A 27,998-nucleotide genomic window follows, 5' to 3' on the forward strand; every position below is an offset into this window, starting at 1 on the left:
AGGAAGCCTATTCAGCATAAGGGAATTTCACTTAAAAAAAGGGATAACTTGGCAGCTATGATAGGAATGCATTGAAATTTAATTAATGTGTTCCTATGGGCAAAAAAAGAAATTTCAATGCATTCCTATGGGAAACCGCGATTCGCAAGACGAATTTTTCGCAAAATGAATTGATTCGTGGAACGAATTAAATTCATCTTGCGAGGCACCACTGTAGACCCAGTCTTGGCAGTTTAAGTTCTAGTTTAATCGGTAAGAATGAGCTTGGGACATGCAACAGAGTCCGATCTAAGGGGCGGTTGAGTCTCCTCTTCTCAAATCCTCTCCTTTAGGATTGGCCCAGAATAAAATCCATTTCGACTCCTGGTCTCGCAGGGGACCTTGAGAACGGGGAGAGGACCAAAGGCAGCCGTGGAGGAACAGAAATGCCCAACAGTCCAGCATTTCTGCTTCGAAAGTGAGCCCACACACCCCTCTTGCCAGAGTCCCACAAGGTTTTGTTGATGTTGCTTTTTACAGAAGTCTCCAGCAACTTCGTCGCTGCTCAGGAAGAAGTGGGCTCAGCTTCGTACTGTTTTTCCGTGGCTGTGTAAAAATCCTCGAGGGTGGACTGGAGGTATTCGAATGTGGGTCTCTCTTCGGGATTGTTCTTCCAGCATTTCAACATGACTGCATAGAGTTCAGCTGGGCAGTTTTCCGGACGGGGCATCCGGTAACCCTTCAGTAGATGTTGGATGACTTCGGGATTGGTCATAGCTGTATAAAGGAGAGAAATAATTGTTACTGAAAAATGTTGTCTCATCCCTTTCTTGCCCCATAACCAATCACTGTGTCTGGTGGGAGAGGGCCTCCCGTCTTAGCATGAGGACCATACTGTATGGTATAGGACAGGCATCCCCAAACTTCGGCCCTCCAGATGTTTTGGACTACAATTCCCATCTTCCCCGACCACTGGTCCTGTTAGCTAGGGATCATGGGAGTTGTAGGCCAAAACATCTGGAGGGCCGAAGTTTGGGGATGCCTGGTATAGGAGCAGGGCCTTACTCGTGGTGGCACCTACTCACTCCCATTTTGGTGCCTAATGAAGACGTTCCTTTTCCAACAAGCATTTCAAGTGGGGATTTTTTAAAATCCCAGGTCAAACCTGCACTTTACATTTAAAGCCCCATTATATTACTCAAACAGGCATATTTTTTCATTACATTTAAAGCACTATTATATCATTTAAACAGTTATGTCCCCCCCCATAGCATCCTGGGAACTGCAGTTTGTTGTGTTGTTAGGAAACCACCCTATTTTCCTCACACAGCTACAGTTCCCAGAGTTCCCTGGGAAGAGAGATTGACTGTTTAACCACTCTGGGGATAACAAATTTTGTATGCCCTTTTTGCTAATACAGCCATTTTTTTGGTACATCTTTCCTTTAATATACGTATGCATATTTGGTACACATTATTTGGTTGGAGAACTTCCACAAAATTCAGGGGAGTGGAAATTTCGATAGCTGCTTTTCAGTTTCGAAAATTGTTTGGGTGGGGGCAAATTAGATAGATCCACATTGAAATACAAAGGGAATCAAATTTCTCCATCACCCTTGTCCACACAGCAAGCCAAAACATTCAAGACACACAAAGAGGCTTTCTTAGGGGCAGCTTTCAGGCCATAGAACTCCTTCCCCCTGGGAATTCATCTGTGAAACAGGAGCATAAGACCATTGGTCCGTCTAGTAGTAGTAGTAGTAGTAGTAGTAGTAGTAGTAGTAGTAATTTATTATTTACACCCTGCCCATCTGGCTGGGTTCCCCCAGCCAGTCTGGTCAGCTCCCAACAGAATATTAAAAACATGATAAAACATCAAACATTAAAAACGTCCCTAAAGAGGGCTGCCTTCGGATGTCTTCTATAAGTCAGATAGTTGTTTATTTCCTTGACATCTGATGGGAGGGCGTTCTACAGGACGGGCACCACCACCGAGAAGGCCCTCTGCCTAGTTCCCTGTAACCTCACTTCTCGCAGGGAGGGAACTGCCAGAAGGCTCTCGGAGCTGGACCTCAGTGTCCGGGCTGAACGATGGGGGTGGAGACGCTCCTTCGGGTATACTAGCTCAGCATTGTCCACACTGACTGGAAGCATCTCTCCAGAATGTCCTACTGTTGGATTTTTTTGAATAGTCAAGTTACTTTAGAGCCGGTCTAATGTAAATACTGTCTGTTTAAGAGAAACAGGTGCCGGTGATTTCTGTTAATTGCTCACAGGTGTGGGCTCTGCTCCTTGTATATAAGGCTCTGCCAGAAAGCCTTCTGCATCTCTTAGTAGATCACTCTCTCAGTTAAATATCTCTCAGTGTGATTTAATTCTCAGTTTAAGAGATTCCTAGTTGAATCTTAGTATGAGAGTTGTTTAGTTATAATGCTAGTTTGCTGTTAATTCTTGGGTAGTTTAATGGGAGCTTGTGGGAGGTTTGGAATGGTTTGAAGGTTGGAATGTGGGTAGATAAAGTTGCTAATAGAGAAAGCATTTATCTTTAGTTTAAAGTCTCTTTAGAGTCAGTTCGTTTTTCAGTTAAAGAAATCCAATCGTTTGTATTTTCATCTGTATACTTTTACAAGTGTACAGCTAGTAAGGGGTTTCATATAAGGGAAATAATACCCTACGCTCTTGGTGGTGTTTTCTTAGCCAGGTCGACTTCTGACTGTGTATACTCTGTGTGAAGCGTACTTTAAAGGGCCGCTGGAAACTGGGATATATGATTTAAGTTAAGCAGGTTTCAATACCCAGTTTTCTCCAATATTATTCTTATTATATATATATTTCCAAAACCTACAGGTGTCTCTCCTAGCTGAGGCTTGAACATGGGACCTTCTGCATGCAAAACAGATGTTCTACCACTGAGCTATGGATTTGCCCTGTCTGATTCAAATGTTCCGATACGACATGCAACAGGTATGGTCCTTTTGGATGATATCCTTTTAGAATCACTGTAGAAGACTGAATGCTCCCCGAATTTTCCTGCACACGAAATGCTACCACAGCAGAGAGGAAGGAAAGCTAAAGCTCTTCAGAGACTGACTGCCTAAACTGATTTGAGAGTTCATGTTTTAAAAGCAGTGTGATCCATTTGATAAATCAGTGGGGTGGGGAGAAACAATCTACCCTAGGCAGTTTAGAATGATGGCTTGCTTTCGACAGCATAACGTATTTTGAACTGATGTAAGATAGGAAAATTGAATTAGATGGATACATGATTAAAACATGCAGGAATGGCAGATAAGTTAAATGAACCTTGGAAGGGGAGGGAGGAAACTCAATGAATGTATGGTATAATAAAAGATGTTTAATTTTAAATGTAAAATTTGAAAATTTAATAAAAATTATTAATAAAGAAAATAGAATGAAGGCTTGCTAAAACATCAGAGGAGCGAATCAATAATGGATAATCAATAATGGATAAATGATCCTTGGCTCGGAGTAACAAATGATGCTCTAATGCAAACTATCGTACCCGGGTAGGGGCACCTTCCATAGGTGATGATTTCAGTTAGGAGAACCCCAAAAGACCAGACGTCGGATTTGATCGTGAAAACTCCATAGTTAATTGCTTCTGGTGCTGTCCATTTGATAGGAAATTTGGCACCTGTCGAGAAAGGGCAAACTCATGTATTTTCGTTGTTCTTATTAATTTCAAATTATAAAAATGACAAAGAAAAGAAAGAGAAAAGACGAGATGAAAAGGGAGGGGGGAAACCCACCATCTTAGTTTAAACATATACTATAAACCAGTGTGCCGTGGTACCCTAGGGGGCCTTGAATGATGGTCAGGGGTGCTGCGGTCAACACTGGCCTCTGTCCCTCTTTTCTTCCCTCCCTTCCTCTGATTCCTTTTCACGTCTCTGCCTCCCAAAGGCTTGCACAGCTGTTTGTTGCAGCAGCCCTGGCTACAAGCTCCCCAGGCGAAGGGTGCCTCTGGGGCTGGCCAGGGGGGAGTAGAGGAGAGATGGGGAGGCTGAGGGAACACTCCACAAAGGAGGGTGTTTGAAAAAGGGTGAGGGGCCACTGGCTCTGCAGGCAAGGGGTGACATAACTGGACTTCTGATACTCAGAGAGCATTTCCCCCAAGGGGAACCACAGAAAAAATATAGTTGGTCAAGGGAGCTGTGGACTCAAAAAGGTTGAAAACCTCTGATATAAACGGATGTATATTATCTAAATGTCCAAATAGGGATCCACACAAACTTGACATCGATAAGAACTGTGCTGAAACGTAGCTGGTATTAAAGGTGACTCCTGTGCAAATTGGAGGAACCCCAAGAGAAAAACTGAATGTAAAAATGTGAGAAGAGTCTGCTGGAACCTGTTATCCCTGTTTGCCCTTTATTTAAATTAAATAGTCCCAGATGTGACAGCCTTTCCTTGTAGGGGAGTCCTTGATAATTTTGGTGGCCCTTTTCTGAACCTTTTCCAACTCCACAATATCCTTTCTGATGTGCGGCGACCAGAACTATACACAGTATTCCAACTGTGGTCACACCATAGATTTGGATAACGTTCTGACATTATGGCTTCAAGTTGCAAGAACGGAGATTCCGACTCAGGAATAATGGACTCCTTTGGGAGATTGTGGGCTCTCCTTCCTTGGGTGGAGATGACAGTGACCAGAGATTTGGGGGTGACAGGTATAAAAAATGGTGAAACACTTTGAGCGGATGGTGCCGGCCCATTCTTGATTTTCTCACTTTCAACTCAGGAAAGGATTTGGCCTGACTTGTATTCTCTGGTAAAAAAAAAAGTCTCAGGAAGCCTTTTCCCCCAGTTAGTTGGAGGGGGCCAATCTCTAGGGGAAAACTGGATTCATTCCTGGATTTCATCAATTCATACTACAAATAGGGGTGGGGGAATTTTACATTGAAATGCTCCCCCATCGAACAATAAAGACAACACTTTCCTGCACGTGGAAATGCTAGCACATAAGGAATAGCACAATTTCCTTATGCTAGTTTTTTCTATGACCCTGATATCTCTTTTCTGGTCACTCACTGCCAGTTCAGACTCCATTAGCACAAATGTGAAATAATAATAATAATAATAATAATAATAATAATAATAATAATAATAATATATTCTTTATACCCCGCCCATCTGGCTGGGTTTCCCCAGCCACTCTGGGCGGCTTACAACAGAAAAATGAAAGAAAATAATCTATTAAACCTTAAAAGCCTCCCTAAACAGGGCTGCCTTCAGATGTCTTCTAAAAATCTGGTAGCTGTTTTTTTTTTTTTGACATCTGATGGGAGGGCGTTCCACAGGGCGGGCGCCACCACCGAGAAGGCCCTCTGCCTGTTTCCCTGCAACTTGGCTTCTCGCAACGAGGGAACCGCCAGAAGGCCCTCGGTATAGGATGTTTTGTCCCAGCATGGAACTAGATAATACTCTATTATGAACTTAAAAATGGAAAGTGTAATGCTGGTGGTCAACAAAAGAGGTTTAAAGACTGTCTCAAGGCAAATCTAAAAAAAGAAAGGAGTATAAGCACTGACAACTGGGAAACACTGGCCTGCGAGTGCTCCAGTTGGAGAACAGCCTTTACCAAAGGTGTCATGGGCTTTGAAGAAACTCGATCTCAGGGCGCAAGGGAGAAACGTGCTAAGAGGAAGGCACGCTTGGCAAATCCACACTGTGATCAACTCCCGCCTGGAAACCAATGTCCCCACTGTGGAAGGATGTGTGGATCCAGAATTGGCCTCCACAGTCACTTACGGACCCATTGTTAAAACCGTGTTTATGGAAGACAATCTTACTCGGCTACGAGTAATCGCCAAAGAAAGAAAGAAAGAAAGGAAGAAAGGAAGAAAGAATAAAGAAAGAGAAAGAAAGATAGATAATATCCACCCCATCACCACCAAGACTAGCAGGGTGTGATGAGCTAGGCAACATAGTTAAAGACAAGAGAGCAGATCTACGAAAGTCCTGAGTGAACAAGCACTTATTTTGGAAAATGCTAACATTTTCCCCCAACCTGGCTGATGCACATAGAAGACAACCTATCAGTACGCTTCCTTTACAGCAAAGCCCTAAGCATTGTACTGACCTTCTCGCGCGAGATACTCATTCTCTATGATCCTAGCCAGGCCAAAGTCTGCAACTTTGCAACAGAGGGTCTCCGAGACCAGGATGTTGGCTGCCCTGAGGTCCCTGTGGATGGAATTCATTCTCTCAATGTATGCCATCCCTTCTGCGACCTATAAGGAAGAAGGAAAAATAATGGAATACAACTGCATGGAGAAACCACAGAGAAGGATTCCTCTGTGGTTGATAGGGTAGGGATGAGTGAACCTGGCTAGTTTGGTTTCTCTCAGTTTCTCACTTTTCCAATCCTAAATTCATTCTATCAGATTTCCACATCGACATGCCGTTTATTTATTTATTCTTTTAAAAGCCCTCATGAAAATTTATTAGCAGTGTATTGTGAGATGGCTTTGAGATGCTTCATAGGAAACAATTCATAATAACAGTGGTAATAATAATAACTAAAAAAACAACCATAACATGCAATTTTTGCAAGCATTTTTTTATTTTTTTAAAAAATCCGTTTTTGATGTTATTTCCACTAATGTGGTCACACTTTACCCTAATATATGGATTTTGGTGCACATTATTTGGCTTGAGAGCTGCACTGAAAAATTCAAAGAAGTGTGAATTTAAAGGACGCTTGTGTTTTGGTTCGCGAATGAGGTAAAATCATCCTTAAACTGAATCATATTTCTTATCTTATCTGGAAATACCAGGGTTTTAATCCCCACCAATACCGGCCAGGGACCCTTACCAGAAGCCTGTATTATCAACTATCAGGGGGACAAAAGAAACAGGACCACCCACCCACCCCAACCCACATACAAACACCAACCCATGCAATTACACATTGGTGTAGATTTTAGTATTAAGTCACAATAGGAGGAAATTTCTGTAAAGCACAATACAGGTATAATGACTCGATGCATGCATGCTATCACATGAAACAAAATCCACAAGTTGGATATGCAACTTAATGCTGTAAAATGCAGCGCTTGCTGTTCAGGATTACAGGCACTCAAATTGATTCCCCTTCCCACTGAGTTTTCTGTTCATCCCACCCTCCAAAAACCAGTCAACATTCCCAACCACTTTTCCAGCAATGGGCATAGAACACAGCCACCGATAGCGTTCTCCTCCTTGAACTGGCCTCCTCCTCTTTTAAAGCCAACTAAACTTGGTGGCTACCACGACCTCTTGGGGAAGAGAATTCTGTACTTTAGCTATGTGGTTTGTGAAAAAGTACTCTGTTTTGTTTGGCCTGCATTTTTCAACATTGTGCTTCGCTGGAGGCCCCTGCTGAGTTCTAGTATTCTTATTCTCCGTCTAACATAAGAATCTGGAGTCAGCCCTTATTAGCTCCAGTATCAGAGACAGTTATCAGAGGCAGGTAACCGTGTTGGTCTGCCATAGTCGAAACAAACAAACAAACAAACAAACAAAATTCCTTCCAGTAGCACCTTAGAGACCAACTAAGTTTGTCATTGGTATGAGCTTTCGAAAGTTGGTCTCTTAAGGTGCTACTGGAAGAATTTTTTTTTAAATTTAGTATCAAAGACAGTATGGCTCTATATCCCAGTTGCTGGGGGTTGTAAGTAGAAGGGTGCTACTGGTCTCAGGTTCTGCTTATGGGCTTCCCAGAGGCAACTGGTTGGCCACTTTGGGAAAGAAGGTCCTGGACTTAGGGATGTAAGAAGGAATCATTGCCGCCCCCCCTCAGGATTTTTCTCATGCAGTGCCATTTCCATTCCTCTGCAGTTTCAGCTTCCTCCATATGATTAATTACATGAATTACACTTCTATTATTATTTTGCCCCATTCCTTTCAACGCAATGCAAATTGAGGGGAAATGATTGTGTATGGTTTGCGGAATGAAAGCAACAACAACTATGAATACTGATCACATTCTCCAGATTTATTTCCATTTCAGACAGGGGGTGATTATGTGAACACTGGCAAATTTTGCTCCCATTTCTGCTTTCGTATGAATTCTCCAAAATCCCAAGCTGGGTTATGATGTTGTTATTGTTGATAATTTTTGTTGTTGTTGTTGTTGTTGTTGTTGTTGTTGTTGTTGTTATGCCGCCTATCTGACTGGGTTGCCCAGTTTGGGGGTTGCCCCAGACAACCCCCAAACTGGTCTGATCCAGTTTGGTTCCTCTTACATCCTTAATGCACGACACAAGATATGCATAGGTTTAATAATAATAATAATAATAATAATAATAATAATAATAATAATAATTTATACCCCGCCCATCTGGGCGGCTCCCAACTGAATATTAAAAACATGATACAGCATTAAACATTAAAAACTTCCCTAAACAGGGCTGCTTTCAACAGAGCAACACATAAGAGAGAAATCCCTCCAACTGCAGCCTTTAACCGGTGCAGAACAAATTGTATATATAGAGGGTGGTCGAAAGACGGCAAGACCCTCTTTGGTTTAGTTCTGCCTCAAAGGGCGCAACAATTTTCCAGAGCACAGATATTTTGTGGTAGGTTTTCTGTTTTCTGGTTGCTTTTTGCCACCTTGCAACTTTCATGTGGTTTAGAACAGGATATGAAGATATATTTCCACAAATATTCGACATGCTCAAGCTTTCAGCTCAAATGCCGCTAGCCTCAGTGGAAAATGGGTGTCGCTTCCTGTCCTGATGTTAATGAGATAGATGGCTTGTTTCCTCTCAGCTCGTACAAGCAGAGGGGAGGGAAGGAGGGAGAGAGGGGCTGACCACAGGATGAAGTATACACCGATAACTTTCTATTTTCAGATTCCGCCTACGCGTTCTGCGTCTGAGTGGTCAGCCTGGTGTGTTTTTGCTGCTCATGCAAACAACACAGTTCTGACAATACTTGTCACCGGACGTTTTTGCCAGATACGCTGCATTGCACCTTACTGTCTATTCAAGGACTGAAGGACTCACCCCAAACCTTGCCATTCACCAAAAATGCAGAGCATACTCCAAAACTCCTCCCACCCAATGAAATCCCAATGATGATGTCACAGAAGGTGCGTTGTGACTACTCTAGAGTAACGATTCTCCACACCGTTGCCTTTTCATGCTTTTATTATGTGCAGGCTATTTACAGTGCTAGAGCTGTACAGGATACATGTTTTCAGTCTCACACAGAACCCTGGAATGGGGATTCCCGTGTTTTCTTCCAACATAAGAGACGGGGGCATTCCAAATCTCCTCCCCCGTTTCCGCCGGCGTAATTCCGGAACCGGAGGGAGGCAGGCTCTCCTTTCCATGTTTTCCTTCTCCCCCTCTTCCCTCTCTCTCTCTTCCTGTCTACCTTGCAGCAGAGGCTCTGCCATCCTACCGGAGCCCTGTCCCCTTCTTCCTCCTCCCTCGCTGGACTCTTCCCCCTCCCCGCTGACGCTGGTGCTGGAGGAGGAACTACTACTCCTCAGGATGGAAGGGGGGGTCTCTGTACCTTTTGTCCCTTACATCTGACATTGAGTTTCTGTGCGGTTCTGACCTCTGAGTTTGCAAGACCTAAAATTCAGAAGACCTCTTGCTATATACTTTGCCCAACACATTCTCTTCTCAGAAGTGGAGACTTCAAAGAAAGCAACGTTCAGGATGGCCAGAGAACCACATATGTAGCTCTCAAGTTCGGGGAAGTATCTTTTTCAGTTACAAGGTTTAAGACGAATCAATCCACTCACCTGGGCTGAGGAGTCTATAAGTTTGGGGAGAGTCAACTTCCTTCCTTCCTCTGATTTCAAGAAATCCAGCAAGCACCCTGGAAAGGAGGAGAAATCAAGATTACTCACTTCCCTAGGACCTTTCAATGTGCAATGGTATTGGATAAAGTCTCCCATGTTTTTAATACCAAATCCTTTTCTAAGAGAGTAATAGAGGAGAATATTCCCAATGTAAGGTAACTTATATGCAGAATTCATCATGCGAAAGGCTGGACTAGATGAATCCCAAGCAGGAATTAAGATTGCCGGAAGAAATATCAACAACCTCAGATATGCAGATGACACAACCTTGATGGCAGAAAGTGAGGAGGAATTAAAGAACCTTTTAATGAGGGTGAAAGAGGAGAGCGCAAAATATGGTCTGAAGCTCAACATCAAAAAAACCAAGATCATGGCCACTGGTCCCATCACCTCCTGGCAAATAGAAGGGGAAGAAATTGAGGCAGTGAGAGATTTTACTTTCTTGGGCTCCTTGATCACTGCAGATGGTGACAGCAGTCACGAAATTAAAAGACGCCTGCTTCTTGGGAGAAAAGCAATGACAAACCTAGACAGCATCTTAAAAAGCAGAGACATCACCTTGCCGACAAAGGTCCGTATAGTTAAAGCTATGGTTTTCCCAGTAGTGATGTATGGAAGTGAGAGCTGGACCATAAAGAAGGCTGATCGCCGAAGAATTGATGCTTTTGAATTATGGTGCTGGAGGAGACTCTTGAGAGTCCCATGGACTGCAAGAAGATCAAACCTATCCATTCTTAAGGAAATCAGCCCTGAGTGCTCCCTGGAAGGACAGATCGTGAAGCTGAGGCTCCAATACTTTGGCCACCTCATGAGAAGAGAAGAATCCTTGGAAAAGACCCTGATGTTGGGAAAGATTGAGGGCACTAGGAGAAGGGGACGACAGAGGACAAGATGGTTGGACAGTGTTCTCGAAGCTACGAACATGAGTTTGACCAAACTACGGGAGGCAGTGCAAGACAGGAGTGCCTGGCGTGCTATGGTCCATGGGGTCACGAAGAGTCGGACACGACTAAACGACTAAACAACAACAACAACAAAGGTAAAAGTAAAGGGACTCCTGACCATTAGGTCCAGTCGTGACCGACTCTGGGGTTGCGGCGCTCATCTCGCATTATTGGCTGAGGGAGCTGGCGTACAGCTTCTGGGTCATGTTGCCAGCATGACTAAGCCTCTTCTGGTGAACCAGAGCAGCACAAGGAAACACCATTTACTTTCCTGCTGGAGTGGTACCTATTTATCTACTTGCACTTTGACGTGCTTTCGAACTGCTCGGTTGGCAGGAGCTGGGACTGAGCAACGGGAGCTCACCCCATCGCAGGGATTCGAACCGCCGACCTTCTGATCGGCAAGCCCTAGGCTCTGTGGTTTAACCCACAGCGCCACCCGCGTCCCGATTCCTAATGTACGTTAGGGTAATAAAGCAAGCAACAAATTCTAGCTTGAGGACCTTAACAGATTTTTTTCTATTTATTATTACGGTTGTTGATAGTAGCAGTAGTATACCTTCCTATACCTGTAGATCTCAGGGCGGTTTACAACATAGAATTACAATATAAAAAACACAAAATATAAAATAGAGATGAATGAAATAGATTATTTATCCTACTGAAATACCCACAAAGGACATCTGAAAGATATTTGGTCTACTTATTGGCTAACCTGAATAAAATCATAAGAGAAAGAGTCTTCTCTATTCTGCTGCAAAGACCTTTAAATTAATTGCATCTTGGTTTGTCCCTGTCCTTAGATCAGAGTTTTCCAAACTGTGTGTCGCAACACGTTAGTGTGTCAGCTGCAATGTGTAGGTGTGTCATGTAAACGCTCCCTGTGCTCCTCCTGGGGCTGGAAAGGGGTTAGTTTAAACTGTGGTTTGCTAGTACAGTGGTACCTTGGAAGTCGAACGGAATTGGTTCCGGAAATCCGTTCGACTTCCAAAATGTTCGGAAACCAAAGCACAGCTTCAAATTGGCTACAGGAAGCTCCTGCAGCCAATCGGAAGCCCCGGAAGCCCTGTTGGACATTCGGGTTCCAAATAACATTTGCAAAACTTCCGGTTTTATGTCTTTCAAGAGCAAAACGTCCGAGTACCAAGGCGTTCGCCAACCAAGGTATGACTGTACAACTGAATTACAGTGTCATGAAATGATGATCCGTCTAAAAAGTGTGTGACCAACATGAATAGTTTGGAAAGCTCTGCTTTAGATTTTTAATTTAACAATACATTTTTAATTTGGCATTTTGTTTGAAATGGGTATGATTTGGGTGTTTTAATTTTCCTATATTGGCAAGGAGGTATTGACTAAACAAAGGAGACCCAGATTCTGCATCCCAGTGCGGATCAATACAATTGGCTGAGATCCCGAGGGAGCCTCAAGAAGAGTCAGTTACCGTTGGCCATGTATTCTGTGACGATGTAAATCGGCTGCTGGGTGACCACGGCATGCAGACGAACCAGCTTGCTATGCTGAAGCCTCTTCATCAAGTTGGCTTCGGCCAAGAAGGCATCTGGAGCCATGCTGCCTTCTTTCAGGGTCTTCACTGCCACCTTCACATTATTCTTGTAATAACCTACAGAAGAAAACACGGGGCGAATGAAGGACAGAAGGCCCTGCCACCTTTTGGAAGCTCAGATCCTTCCAGCTTTGCTCCAAAACCCATATCCGTTTTTACACCTTTCCCAGATACAACAATGCCAGGCAACACTAATAATAATAATGATAAGAAGAACAACAACAATAATAACAATAGCAATAATAAATGTATTATTTATACCTCACCCATCTAGCTGGGTTTCCCCAGCCACTCTGGGCAGCTCGCAACAGAATAAAAAAGCACGACAAAATATCAAACATTAAAAACTTCCCTAAACAGGGCTGCCTTTTGATGTCTTCTAAAAGTTGTGTAGTTCTTTATCTCCTTGACATCTGCTGGGAGAATAGGTGTTACCACCGAGAAGGCCCTCTGCCTGGTTCCCTCTAACCTCACTTCTCACAATGAGGGAACCGCCAGAAGGCCCTGGGATCTGGACCTCAGTGTCCGGGCTGAACGATGGGGGTGGAGACGCTCCTTCAGGTATACTGGGCCAAGGCTCTTTCGGGCTTTCAACGTCAGTACCAACCATACCTGCCAAGTCCTGGACGGAAAGATCCGGGATCGGCAGCGCGCGACACCGGAACTTGTGTGAACGCAACTTCCGGTGGCGCTTTGCCCTTCTATGGGCACCAGAAAATGGCGGCGCTGGCGCCGGAAGTCGCTTCCGCGCATGACCGAAAACATGTAAAAGCGACTTCCGTCGCCGTCGCCGCCATTTTCTGATGCCCATAGAAGGGCAAAGCGCCACCGGAAGTCGCTTTTACGCGTTTCCGGTCGTGCGCGGAAGCGACTTCCGGCGCCGGCGCCGCCATTTTCTGGTGCCCATAGAAGGGCAAAGCGGCACCAGAAAAATGGCCGCCGGCAGAAGCCGATTTAAGGGAGAATATCGGGATTCAAAACTAAACGGGAGACCGCCGGGAAACGGTAGGAAAAAAGGGGTTTTCCCGGCGGAAACGGGATACTTGGCAGCTATGGTACCAACACTTTGAATTGTGCTCAGAAACGTACTGGGAGTCAATGTAAGTCTTTCAAGACCGGTGTTATGTGAGTCTCGGCTTACCCATCCAAACCTCTCCAAACTGGCCTGCTCCCAGCTTCTTGACAAGCTTCAGCGTTTCCCGAGGGATCTCCCATTCATCGGTGGTCCATGGCCTTTGTGGAACCAGAGAGATGCATGGCTGCCGTAGCTGCTGACACAAGCCATCTTCGTTAGCTGTGCAGGGGCACCGGAAGCAGAAGGAAAAGGTCGGAGATCAGGTTAGGGCAGAACATGGTCGTCCTCCTCCTCCATGTCATCATATTTTATTATGGTCAAAGACCAGCTCGAAAAGCACAACTGGGACAGCTTTCACAAGAATAAAATATACACAGTGTACAACAACAGCTTAAAGATTAAAATCTAAGATAAGTGCACAGACACATGAAGACCTAAAAATTTGGGCTACCATACAAATTGGCCCTGGCACCCTGGAGGCCGACTGTTTTCCTAGCAAACTAATTTGTTTTGGGGGGTGGTCTGCGCCTGCAAATGTGCACGCAGAATTTGGTGACCATCCAGGTCGTCTTGTGGTCTTTGCCTAAGAGGAAAAAATTGTGTTTACAGTCATACCTCGGTTTAAGTACGCCTCAGTTTGAGTATTTTCGGGTTGAGTACTCCGCGGACCCGTCTGGAACGGATTAATGCACTTTCCATTACTTTCAATGGGAAAGTTACAGGTAGGTAGCCGTGTTGGTCTGAGTCGAAGCAAAATAAAAAAAAATCCTTCAGTAGCACCTTAAAGACCAACTAAGTTTTTATTTTGGTATGAGCTTTTGTGTGCATGCACACTTCAGGTATCTGAAGAAGTGTGCATATACACGAAAGCTCATACCAAAATAAAAACTTAGTTGGTCTTTAAGGTACTACTGAAGGAATTTTTTAAATTTTGTTTCAATGGGAAAGTTCACTTCAGATTAAGTACACTTCAGGTTAAGTATGGACTTTCGGAACCTATTACACTAATATTTCGGGTTAAGTATGCTTCAGGTTGAGTAATCCGCGAACCCGTCTGGAACAGATTAATCCACTTTCCATTACTTTCAATGGGAAAATTCGCTTCAGGTTAAGTACGCTTCAGGTTAAGTACAGACTTCCGGAACCAATTGTGTTTGTAAACCGAGGTACCACTGTAGTCTTATCCGGAAGGTCAGCAAGCCTCCTCCTACATAGTTTATTTCAGTTTTATTCTTTTTTACAACAAGTATTGAGTACAAAACTCCCCACTTTCTTCCCTGTCCTTCCATCCCCAGATATTACAGTGCTGTGTCCAGTTTTCCTGGCTTAGAACACCTGCTATTTTCGGTTGGGATTAATGGGATCCAGCTAAATTTAGGTAGCGCAGGGAAAGATGGTTTGCTGCTCCAGGACAACAAACTTGCTTCCTCAAAACACTGGACTTTTTTTTGGATAAGGAACTTTAATGGAGAAAAATGCGTCAGTGGACAGTGTGCAATGATTCTTGAGTTGATGCAACATCACCTAAACTCCCCAGGAAAACAAATCAGGAAGGATGCTCAATAGAGAGTTTTGTCTGGAAATGGCCTCAGTTCAAAATGCTTGTCCACAGTTCAAATTTGATAGAAAGCGAGAAAAAGAAAAAGTAGAGAGAGGAAGAAAGAGAAAAGTGAAAGATGAGGGAAGGAGGGAGGGAAGGAGGGAGAGAACATACGGGAGGAAATGAAAAGGCAAATAGGGAATGTGATGTAGTCTTATTACTCTGCATGTAACTCATAGTATGCCAAATTGTTTAAAATTTGTCCTCTTTTTTGTGGTCAAACCTTCAGTTCTCAATGTCCCTGCAGCACTTTGCAGATTTTTTTTTTTTTAAAAAAATCCTTATTAAAATTCATCAGCAGTCTAGTTCAGGTTTCTCCCAATAAAGACATTTTTGTATGCAGGTTTGACCAATGCACACATTTCCGCATGCTTGTGTGCTGTTTTCATGAATATATTCATTTTTTAAAGGCACACTTGGTTGGAGAACTGCATTGCAAAATTTGCATATGTACGAATTTCAAAGGATGGGTATTGTCAGGGGATTGTTGCGGCTACTCTCGAGTAAAGACGCTCCAGTCTGCACTGTCTTTCAGAGCTTTATTGTGCATTTTATTTACAGTGCAGAGATATCAGAAAACGTGGCTGCCTGGTCCGATTCAGAATCCGGCAATGGCTGCTTCTGGCTCTTTGGCCAGCATAAAATCCTGGGCACCCCAAAGCGCCTCCCCCTAGCCCTGCGTGTGGGTGCGCGCCTCAATTCGGGCGCCGGAAGGGGCTGCGTTCCTTCTCCCGTCCTTTGGCTGGAGCGTTGCAGAGACTCCGGCACCTCGCTGCGCTGTCCTTCCCCTTCTGGCCAGCTGGGTCGGTGCCTAGGCTCTGACACGTCTGAGAGCCCCCTCTCCACCCCACTCCATTCCTCATTCCCTCCTCCTGACCCGCTGCTAGCGCTGTCACTGGGCGAAGTGCTGGTCAGGATGACTGGGGGAGGGTCCCTGTAAGGAGTCCCCCTGACATCCATGTTTCGGCTCTCACATTGATTCCAAAACTGTGAATTAGGTACACTTGACATTATCAAATTCCTCTCCCATCCCAACTTAAGGGTAACTTACAAGAATAATGTTTGACAAGGTCCTGTAGCGTAGGGAAAGTGGTCCTTGGGCAGATGTAATATCCCCCATGGTCCAGAGCGCGGATTTTATAATGTTTGATGACATCCCCTTGAGATGTGTAGTCCCTGATGGAAAGGGAAAAGGCACCTGGAAAAGGAGATACAAAAAAATAGGTATTATGTGTTTCTGCAGGAATGTGTTTCCAAACATTGCTATCGGCAAGAAACATCGTTTCGCAATGCATTTTCGTGGTGGTCCTGGATTCGAACTCGCATCAGCCCCAGCCAATGTGGGGACAATAAGAGCTGTAGTCCAGGAACTGCTTGTTTCCTACTGCTCTAGTGGGCAGGATCCAAACCAATGGATTCAAATTGATTAAGAAAGGAAATTCCAACTAAATATTAGGAAGAACTCCCCCCCCATCCTTTTTATAATTTAATTTTTTAATTAAAGCAATAATTATAAATAAATAAATAAGAATAAACACATGCACCCCACCACTGAGACCATTCCATTGTAATGATCCAACCTTCCAAAATTGGTTTGACCCCTTTTCCGTTTTAACAGTACAAACTCTACAAGCCATAACTCCTCAAAAATCATTTCTCCTGCATACTCCCTGTCTTACCTTAATGGCACATGTTAATTTATCATTAACAGCTATATCAACACCTCTTTATACCATTCTTCTATTTTATATTCTGCTTGCCCCTTCTGCTTCCTGGCAATAATAATTTGTGCAGCTGTCAATAAATTTATGAGCAAGTCCTTGTTAGCCTGTGAACAGGAAGAACTTTCTGATGGTAAGAAATGCTAAGTTATGGAACAGACTCCTTCAGAAGGTGGTGGACTCTCCTTCAGTGGAGGTTTCGAAGCAGAGTTTGGAGGGCCACCTGTCAGGGATCCTTCATCTTTGATCCCTGCATTGTAGAGGGTTGGACTGCATGACCCTTTAGGTCCCCTGCCAACTCTACAATTCGATGATTCCATGAATCCCTGGAGGGTCACGCGAGCCCCATGCTTGCCACCAGGCAGTTAACCATATGAAATGTGTTGCACATGGTTTCATGTTAACAAGTCACGTGTTGAGATTCCTGCAGGGGTTTGGACTAGGTGACCCTTGGGGTACCTTCCAACTCTGCAATTACAAAACCATCTAGCACCGGAAGCCATGGGAAAAGGCATGAGAGTTCTGCTAACTCTGACTCTAATCTCTGGTTCTGTTCAAATGTGCAACTGTTCAGGGCCGGATTTAGGTCTGATGAGGCCCTAAGCTACTGAAGGTAACGGGGCCCTTTGTATGTCCAGCTGTCCTTTGTCAGCAACAAATTGTCACTGTTTTTTGTGTTGAATATATGCCATATGGTAATTTGTGGACCTAATAGGTATCTAAAGCCATTGGCACATGACAAAATACGCATTTTATTGAAGTAATTGATACAGAAATGAGCAAACCAGTGATATTTTAGGGAGCAGGCGAGCAGGCGGGACCCATGACTTACATCATAGGAGCCTACACAACACAAACACTGTTGCTGTATGTCGGTTTTATTTGTTTTTTATCTTATATTTCGGAAATGTACATCCAGTTCTTTCCCCTTTAATTTTTTGGGGGGCCCCATAAGCTTTAGTTTGTGGTGCTGTGGGTTAAACCACTGAGCCTAGGGCTTGCTGATCAGAAGGTTGGCGGTTCGAATCCCCGTTGCTCGGTCCCAGCTCCTGCCAACCTAGCAGTTCAAAAGCATGTCAAAGTGCAAGTTGATAAATAGGAACCGCTACAGCGGGAAGGTAAACGGTGTTTCCGTGTGCTGCTCTGGTTCGCCAGAAGCGGCTTTGTCATGCTGGCCACATGACCTGGAAGCTGTACGCTGGCTCCCTCGGCCAGTAAAGCAAGATGAGCGCTGCAACCCCAGAGTCGGTCACGACTGGACCTAATGGTCAGGGGTCCCTTTACCTTTACCTTTAAATCTGGCACTGCAGCTCAATTTGACACTCTCAATTTGTCACTATGGGCAAAGGCTGGGCTGCTAGAATTTGGGGTCGCCTCCAACTCAAAAAGGATGTTGTGGAGCTAGAAAAAGTTTCAGTAAAGGGCAAGCAGAACGCTCAAGGGAATGAGGAAAAGTCAATAACATTTGGAAATTTTTAGTTGGGGGGGGAGTGAGTAAAATGGCACATGCAAGAGATGTAGAAACAGAACAGCGGGAGAACTTTTCCGTGGTCATTCTGCAAAATACATTCCCAGATTCTTACCTGGATTAGTTTCGCTTTCCCTGATCAGAAATGACCCCATCACATTGCCAGGTGCCAGCAAGAGGCGCTCGGTTTCTTTTCTGCTCAGGCCTTTAAAAAACCACCTGAGAAAGGGAGATTTATTATCATTATTAAACAACAGCAAGAGCAGAAATCACCACTAAGAACTGACGGTCCAGGGAAACGCTTAGACTGCGACGGATGCTTCCATTCCAGCTGTTACTTTGGAACAAACATCACTTGCTCACTCTTTTTTCAAGGCACACCATTGCCAAAATGTTTTATTTGTGTGTATTCTTATGTCATATCCTTCACGGGGGGGGGAAGGGGTCTAGTCCCTGCCTCTCAGCCTAACCTACCTCACAGGGTTGTTGTGAGGAGTAAATGAGGAGGGCGAGAGCCATGCATCTTGAGAAAAAGGTGGGCTATAAATGCAATTAAAAAATAAGAAATGGTATGGCGCTGTGGTCTAAACCAGTGAGCCTAGGGCTAGTCGATCGGAAGGTCAGCAGTTCGAATCCCGCTATGGGGTGAGCTTCCGTTGCTCGGTCCCTGCTCCTGCCAACCTAGCAGTTCGGAAGCACATCAAAGTGCAAGTAGATAAATAGGTACCGCTCCGGTGGGCGGCTTTGTCATGCTGGCCACATGACCCGGAAAAACTGTCTGCGGACTAACATCAGCTCCCTCGGCCAGTAAAGCGAGATGAGTGCCACAACCCCAGAGTCATTCGTGACTGGACTTAACTGTCAGGGGTCCTTTAGCTTTACCTTTTTATGATTTGACAAATCACTACTATTTTATTTCTTATTTAATTTACATTATATCCCGCTTTTCCTCCCGAAGGAGACCAAGACAACAGAGGCATCTTCCTGCAGCTGGTCATTTAATTTCCCCTTGCACTTTTCTTCTTAAGTCCCTTCTGATTTTGAGCTTTTGTCCTTTGAGTTAGAGACTTCCTGCTCCTATGGCATTCCTGAATCAGCCCTTAATGATTCAGTTCCTGTTCTAGGGTGGGAGACCAGGGGTAGAGTTTTAATTCCCAGTTACCTTTTTTTTCTTTTTTCTTTGCAGCCAGAGCAATTGATCATCATTTTGAGCTCAATTGGTGGAACATGAGATTTTAACGTCTATGGTACCATAAGGCTCACCCTTTCTTTCTTTTTTAAGGGAAAGACTGGGAGTCAGAAGACAACAGAGGTGCATAAAAATTGAGTTAGGCTGCGGACACACCATACATCTAAAGCACATGGCTTCCCCCAAAGAATCATGGGAACTGTAGTTTACATATCACTGAACCTCAATTCCCAGCACCCAAACCAAACTACATTTCCTGGGATTCTTGGGGGTTTAAATGTACCATGTTTGTGCATCCTTAGAGGACTAACTTGCATAGGGAGGCAGATAATATGTAGAGGAATTCGAACCTCATGACAAACCAAATCGGGCCACAATTTTTCTTTAAAGAAAACCCCAAAGCAAAACCCTGGCCTTGATGATTGCAAACTTTTCACTGCAGATCCGCACATGTCTCAAAATATCAGTTGGGGTCCCCCAAGTTGGTAATGTTAGGTGACAGATTCTGTGCCCGCAAACCCAAAGAGGCCTCCTTACTTTTCTTCTTCCAGGCTGTTTACACGGGCCACAAAATTGCTGGGTATGTAGCCTTTGTGCCCCGTGGTAAGAGATTTTGCTAGCCACCAGTCCCCGTCGCTGTGAAAAAAAAAAGCACCGTATAAATAAACAATGCACATTGAAAGAAGCAGTGATTTTACTAGAGTTGGTCTAATCTCTCTTGGTTTCTCTCTGGTTCTCTCTTTTTCCAGCTGCCAGTTGAGTCCCCCACATTTCCATATCAGTTAAAACAACAACAACAACAAAGCACAAGCAATTCACAAGCAATTTTTCCTAATGTCATTTTTATGAATAAATGCACTTTTTTTTGCCAACACACCAGAAAGAAGACTAGAGACAAACAGTATTATTACAAATTTGGGGGATCAATCTGGATTGAGTGCCTTGAGTGCCTCCCAATTTTGGGGATCCTGTATCTGTGTGGGTAAAATGTAGAAGAGCAAGCTTGTCAAACTAGTCCCTTTTTCTAGGTGATGGTTTTGGCTCACTGGGTGAGCACCTATGGGTGCTTAACTAGTTTCTCTGGTACCAGGTACCAGGCCTGTTGGCAGACCAGCTCTGCGTTACAAAGACGTCTGCAGTCATGACATGAAGGCTGGCAACATCAACCCTGCCGTGTGGGAATCCCTTGCAGATGACCACAGAGGTGCTTCACAACATAAACATTGAAAATGGGAACACATTTTTGTCTGGTGCCTAAATATATGTAGTGAAGGCACCAGGTGAGTCTTCCTGGGGAGAGCATTCCACAAATGGGGAGCCAGTGCAGAAAAGGCCCCGTTCTTGTGTTGCCACTCTCCAGACCCCTCGGGGAAGAGGCACACGAAGGAGGGCCTCAGAAGATGATCTCTGGGTAGGTTCATATGGAAAGAGGTGGTCCTTGAGATATTGTGGTCCTGAGCTGTTGCCCTCTCTCTGTATATGCATGTATGTAAGAAACAAAAAAAGTTAAAGCACTCCTGGACAGTTACCGTAAGTCCAGTCAAAGGCGACTATGGGGTGTGGTGCTCATCTCACTTCAGGCCGAGGGATCCGGCATTTACCCACAGACAGTTTTCTGGGTAAGGTGGCCAGCATGACTAAACCGCTTCTGGCTCAACGGGACACCGTGACGAAAACCAGAGTGGACGGAAAAGAAGTTTACTTTTCCGCCGCAGCGGTACCTATTAATCTACTTGCACTGGTGTGCTTTTGAACTGCTAGGTTAGCAGGAGCTGGGACACTGGGAGCTCACTGCGTCGCGGGGATTCAAACCGCCGACCTTCCGATCGGAAAGCCCAAGAGGCTCAGTGGTTTGGACCACAGCGCCACCGGCATCCTGTATCTATGTATGTATGTATGTACAGTGGTACCTCGGTTTACGACGATGATCCGTTCCGGGGAGCCGGTTGCTCCCTGAGTTTGTTGCTCGCCGAAGGCACTCTTCTGCGCATGCCAATAGAGCGCTTCAGAAGTGCCAATAGAGCGCTTCAGCGCGTGCGCGAGCTGCGCAGATTGGTTCTGCGCATCCGCGCGTGCGGAACCCGGACGTAAATACTTCCGGTTCCGCGTCGGTCACGCTCCAAGTTCGTTGTAAACGGAGGCGGTCACAAACCGAGGTTCCACTGTATCTGAATACTCATTTGGATTGCAATACTGTTTGACAACAGGCAAATGGGCCCAGATTTTTTTACATGAGGATGCTCTATATTTCAGGTTGATTTTTATACATTTATTGCAAAAGGTGTACCAGAGCATGATGAGCCGATCGAAACTTGCAAAAAATCACTCACCTGCAAAGGACTTCAAACTTCTCTCCTACAGTCAATGGCAGATCGCGGTCGCTCTGCGTAGTGAAATCGTACTGTGCTATTACGAAGTGCTTATCTATATTGTGAAAAAAGGCAAAAGTATTAAGTAAGACCTAGAAGCTAGAAGTATCAACGACATGGAATAGGGGGCAGGGGAGGGTCAACCATCCCCACTCCTTGTTCAGCAAAGGTAGAGAAGAGCCTGAATTTAGGTTTAATGCAACTTCTGTCCCTTTAGTTAATACCTTCCTGTTCACTTATATGGTTACAGTATTCCTGAACCAGCCCTTATTTAACCTGTTGCTGTTCCAATGGTGGACCAGTTGCTGCCAGAGCAATTTATTACGGTGATTATGATTACAAGATTAAATTAATATGCACTGAATTACTGAGCAATGGGCTTTAGGCTTTTCATGACTGAGATTAGCCGCTGACCTTGAGATAGAAAACCCAGGCATTGCTGTAAAAAACAGCCATATTGCAATCTCATAGAGAGGAAATATACAATCATAGAATTGAAGGGACCACAAGGGTCATCTAGTCCAGGGGTCAGCAAACGTTTTGGGGAGGGGGCTGGTTCACCGTCCCTCAGACCTTGTGGCTTATCTCCCCCCTCTCCCCCAGACCTTCCCTCCCCCTGCCTACCTATGCAGGGGGATGGTGCCGCTCAAAATGGTGCTCAGCCAGCTCAGCCCAGCCCCCTTCCTCCACCACACAGGTGGGGGAGAAGCGGGGAGGGGGGAGGCACCACGGTATGAGAGAGGGAGGGGGGAAATGGCACCGGGGGAAATGGCGCTGTCGGAAAAAAATGAACAAAAAAAAACACCTCCCAGAATTGCCGATCCACAGAACATCTATGGGCCAGGTCCTGAGGGCAATTGGGCCGGATCCAGCCCCTGGGCTGTAGTTTGCCAACCCCCTGCAATGCAGGAATCGTGATTAACGAATGCCTGACAGATGGGCATCCAAGTGTTGAAAAACCTCCAATAAAGGGGAGTCTAATATCAGCAGCAGCTGTAAGGGAGTTTGACTATTGTATTTAATGATGATAATAATAATAATAATAATAATAATAATAATAATAATAATAATATATATATACCCTGCCTATCTGGTTGGGTTTCCCCAACCACTCTGGCTGGCTGACAGCACATAAGAAATTGTTAAACATTAGACATCAATGTTGAAAATCTTATAAACGACTTCATCAAAACAACAACTCTAAGCATTGTACATAAAACATGACAGAATGATTATCAGTGGCGCACAGATAAAGTCAACAAAATTTAAAATCAAGTATTGTATTATGTAAAAGGGCAGGCTTGTTGAAAAATTTTGTAGGTTGGCAGGGAAAGAGTAGCTCTCTCAGATATTTGAGGCCTGTCAACAACAACAACAGCAACAGCAACAAAAACAACAATAACAAAATTTTAACCCCTCTCATCTGCCCCTGTGAGACAAAATATAAAAATGCAGAGAGTTGTGGTTTTTTTTGTATATCACACATTAAAATCTTCCCTATACAGGGTTGCCTTCAGGTGTCTTCTAAAAGCTGTGTAGTTGTTTATCTCCTTGACACCTTAAACACTAATGTGAGCAGCTTGAATTCATTGAGGCAGTCCTTTAGCAGGTACACCAAAACCAACACTCGTCCTGTGAAAGGGAGGAGACCTTTCATGGCACAAGCCAGAGACCTTCTAAATATAGCCAAGGTTGAGACAGATAGTTTTAAATCTCACTCGGCCTGACCTTTTCAAAGAAAGCCACTCGCAAGCAAGGTGACGTGTGAGACTCAGGAACAATGCATGGTTTTGTGAGGGCTGAGTCCAGCGAATACCCCACTTTGGATTTATCGGTGGAGTCGTGCCAAGAAAAGGCCAGGAGCTCATTCTGCAAGCCAAGAGCTTCGGCTGAGGGGGGGGGGGGCTGGCGGCAGTTGCGCTAAGTAAATACTTGCATGCTGGATTTCCACTAGTGCTGAATTGCATGTTTGCAGCTGGAAAAGAAATGCACAGCCCTATTTTGCAGGCTTAGGGAGAGCACAGAGATGGAAATAAAGTAAACTTTCATTCCAACGTCTCGTCGCAATAGCTCCCTGGTGTCGAGAAAACAGCAAGAGAAAGCTTTGCAAAATGTCAAGGAAAAACCAAGGTTCATCTTCTTACCACTGTCAGAAGACCGGTTGGCAGGAGCGGTGAAGTTCTTTGCCTTGACCTTTGGAAAGTTACAGAAACCAAACATTACTTCACTGCAATAGTCCCCCCCTTGCCCCCCTCACCCCCTCCTTTCTTCCCCTCAAGTTGGATTCAAGTCAGCTCACGGCATTTCAAAAAACAAAAAAACAAAAAAAAACCTTAAAAACTTTATAAAGTGCAAAGTAAGTGTAGCCAGCTAGTTAAAAGAAATCATTAAAATGCATTGGGAACCAGAAAATAAAAATAGTTTGCCCCAACTGCAACCCACTGGTCAGCATCATCTGCAAACCTTCCAAGTGTCCCTATTTTCCAGGGACAGTCTAATAATAATGATAATAATAATAATAATAATAATATATTTATACCCCACCCATCTGGGGTTGTTGTTGTTGTTTAGTCGTGTCCGACTCTTCGTGACCCCATGGACCATAGCACGCCAGGCACTCCTGTCTTCCACTGCCTCCCACAGTTTGGTCAAACTCATGTTGGTAGCTTCGAGAACACTGTCCAACCATCTTGTCCTCTGTCGTCCCCATCTCCTTGTACCCTCCATCTTTCCCAACATCAGGGTCTTTTCCAGGGAGTCTTCTCTTCTCATGAGGTGGCCAAAGTATTGGAGCCTCAGCTTCACGATCTGTCCTTCCAGTGAGCACTCAGGGTTGATTTCCTTCAGAATGGAGAGGTTAGATCTTCTTGCAGTCCATGGGACTCTCAAGAGTCTCCTCCAGCACCATAATTCAAAAGCATCAATTCTTCGGAGATCAGCCTTCTTTATGGTCCAGCTCTCACTTCCATACATCACTACTGGGAAAACCATAGCTTTAACTATACGGACCTTTGTCGGCAAGGTGATGTCTCTGCTTTTTAAGATGCTGTCTAGGTTTGTCATTGCTTTTCTCCCAAGAAGCAGGCGTCTTTTAATTTCGTGACTGCTGTCACCATCTGCAGTGATCAAGGAGCCCAAGAAAGTAAAATCTCTCACTGCCTCCATTTCTTCCCCTTCTATTTGCCAGGAGGTGATGGGACCAGTGGCCATGATCTTGGTTTTTTTGATGTTGAGCTTCAGACCATATTTTGCGCTCTCCTCTTTCACCCTCATTAAAAGGTTCTTTAATTCCTCCTCACTTTCTGCCATCAAGGTTGTGTCATCTGCATATCTGAGGTTGTTCATATTTCTTCCGGCAATCTTAATTCCGGCTTGGGAGTCATCTAGTCCAGCCTTTCGCATGATGAATTCTGCATATAAGTTAAATAAGCAGGGAGACAATGTACAACCTTGTCGTACTCCTTTCCCAATTTTGAACCAATCAGTTGTTCCATATCCAGTTCTAACTGTAGCTTCTTGTCCCACATAGAGATTTCTCAGGAGGTGATCAGGCACTCCCATTTCTTTAAGAACTTGCCATAGTTTGCTGTGGTCGACACAGTCAAAGGCTTTTGCATAGTCAATGAAGCAGAAGTAGATGTTTTTCTGGAACTCTCTAGCTTTCTCCATAATCCAGCGCATGTTTGCTATTTGGTCTCTGGTTCCTCTGCCCTTTCGAAATCCAGCTTGCACTTCTGGGAGTTCTCGGTCCACATACTGCCTAAGCCTGCCTTGTAGAATTTTAAGCATAACCTTGCTAGCGTGTGAAATGAGCGCAATTGTGTGGTAGTTGGAGCATTCTTTGGCACTGATATTATTATATTTTATGCCTTCTAAAAGTCAGATAGTTATTTATTTCCTTGTCATCTGGTGGAAGGGTGTTCCTCAGAGAGGGTGCCACTACCGAGAAGGCCTGGCTCCTTGTAACCTCCTCCTCCTCCTCCTTAGAACGTCCCTATTTTCATCAGATAAGTGTTGGAGGGTATGCACTTGCATCTTAAATTTTCAAAGCCCTGATTGAGCAGGGAGGTCTTAGGCTACTGGAGGAAGGGTAACGAAGAGGGAGCCAATCTCTTGGGAGAGAATTCTGCAATAAGGAATTCCACTCATCATCACCATTATTATTAATTATTATTTCATTTCTATGCTGCTTTATATTTAAGAAAAAGCCTCAAAGAATTTACAACCCTTTGGAATGCTCTTCCCAGGGAAGTTCACCTGGCACCTTTAATAATAATAATAATACGAATCTGAAGAAAGCTTATACCCAGAACAAACTTAGTTGGTCTCTAAGGTGCAACTGGACAATTTTAATTTATTTATTTCGTCAACATCAGATCAACATGGCTACCTACTTGAATCTATAATAATAATAATAATAATAATAATAATAATAATAATAATAATAATACACTGTCCTTCATTAAAAGATTTCAGGGCAGTTTACAGAATAAAATACAGGATAAAACACAAGTAAACAAACTAAACCAAAAAACCCTTTAGGCTAGGGTTGCCATACTTCAAAAAGTGAAAATCCGGATAGAAAAGTTTTGCCCAAAGTTGCTGAGCCTTCTTTTGCAAAATTGCAATGGAATTGGATGTTTTTGAGCTATTTCTGAGGAAATTCGACAAAAACGATGCTGCTGACATGGGCTGCCATATGTCCGCATTTTCCCGGACAAAGAGCTGATTTCTGCCCAGACAATGCTTGCGGTTGCATTATTCTGGATATTGCCAGGAAATTCTGGATGTATGGCAACCCTACTCAGGTGAAAACATTCCTCTTTAACCAGGCCTTTGGCTGATTGGCATCTGATGCCCTTTTAAATATGTTGTGGAAGGGGGGAATTATTGGGAATTATGCATTCTGTGTTTTTTATAATGCAATTTTATGTCCTGCACCGCCCTGAGATCTATAGGTATAGGGTGGTATACATATTATTATTATTATTATTATTATTATTATTATTATTATTATTATTATTATTACCTACAATTAAGGCTCTCCTGCCAACCTAGCAGTTCAAAAGCACATCAAAGTGCAAGTAGATAAATAGGTACCGCTCTGGTGGGAAGGTAAACGGCGTTTCCATGTGCTGCTCTGGTTCGCCAGAAGTAGCTTTGTCATGCTGGCCACATGACCTGGAAGCTGTACGCCGGCTCCCTCGGCCAATAATGCGAGATGAGCGCGCAACCCCAGAGTCGGTCACGACTGGACCTTTACAATTAAGGCTACAGTGTAAACCACATGCTGAAGACCCATTTGCAGTGTGCCCCACCCCCTGCGGGCGAAGACATGAGGAAAGGCAGGTGGAATGAGCTGGACACAACAACTTTCTGGGATTAACAACTGGCCACGACTTTATCGATCACAGATGCAGCTGGGCTTGGTTTTTGCACTGGCTGTGAATACTTTATCAGCCTCCCAGGGAATGATGTTGTACATCATCCTGGGATCTTTGGATAAAGGTTGGCATATACAGTGGTACCTTGGTTCTCAAATGGCTTGGCACTCAAACAACTTGGAACCCAAACAATGCAAACCCGGAAATAAGTGTTCTGGTTTGCGAACAGTTTTTGGAAGCCCAATGTGCTCCGTTTTGAGTGTTACGCTTCTGATTTGAGTGCCACACTTCCGTTTTGAGTGTTACGCTGAGGTCTGCCTGTTTTTGCTATTTATTTTGCATTTTTGTTTTTGCGGCTCTTTTTGTTTTGTTTTTGTGACTGTGTGGAACTCAGTTCAGCTACTGATTGATTGTGTGACTGCAGTACATTGTTTATCGCTTTCATTTTATGGATCCATGGTCTCGTTAGATAGTAAAATTCATGTTGAATTGCTGTTTTAGGGGTTGTTTTTAAAAGTCTGGAACGGATTAATCCATTTTGCATTATTTTCTTTGGGAAAGTGTGCCTTGGTTTTGGAACGCTTTGGTTTTGGAATGGACTTCTGGGAACGGATTAAGTTTGAGAACCAAGCTACCACTCTAAATGAAAATCATCATCATCCCTTGGAGGCAGAATTCCCGCCCTTTGGGGCACAGCATAGTCTTGGATTCGAATTCTTACCGGCGGTGGCGGTGGTGGGTTTTTCTTTTTCGGCGATGGCGGAGGCTTCTGCTTATATATGGAATTGCGTCTCTCCTTCCGGCCGGTCTTCTTGCTACCACATGCTCCCATCCTGCACTGGAGGGAACACAAACAAGGTTGCTTCCAGAAGATCAGTTG

At 44.2% G+C, this 27,998-nt stretch overlaps 1 protein-coding gene across 1 annotated transcript; it reads right to left on the reverse strand.

Annotated features, from left to right (window-relative positions):
- Positions 1-30: 30 nt before the first annotated feature.
- BLK (BLK proto-oncogene, Src family tyrosine kinase) lies at positions 31-27,998 on the reverse strand. Its single transcript, XM_035110529.2, has 12 exons — positions 27,840-27,998; positions 23,879-23,927; positions 21,696-21,789; positions 19,903-20,001; positions 18,292-18,395; positions 16,039-16,185; positions 13,454-13,606; positions 12,190-12,369; positions 9,742-9,818; positions 6,085-6,235; positions 3,502-3,633; positions 31-756 (listed from the first exon to the last, which is right to left on the reverse strand). The coding sequence occupies exons 1-12, from the start codon at positions 27,948-27,950 to the stop codon at positions 545-547; spliced, it is 1,509 nt and encodes a 502-aa protein (XP_034966420.1). The 5' UTR covers positions 27,951-27,998; the 3' UTR covers positions 31-544.

The sequence above is a fragment of the Zootoca vivipara genome, chromosome 3 (genome assembly GCF_963506605.1).
Source record: "Zootoca vivipara chromosome 3, rZooViv1.1, whole genome shotgun sequence".
Classification (NCBI taxonomy): domain Eukaryota; kingdom Metazoa; phylum Chordata; class Lepidosauria; order Squamata; family Lacertidae; genus Zootoca; species Zootoca vivipara.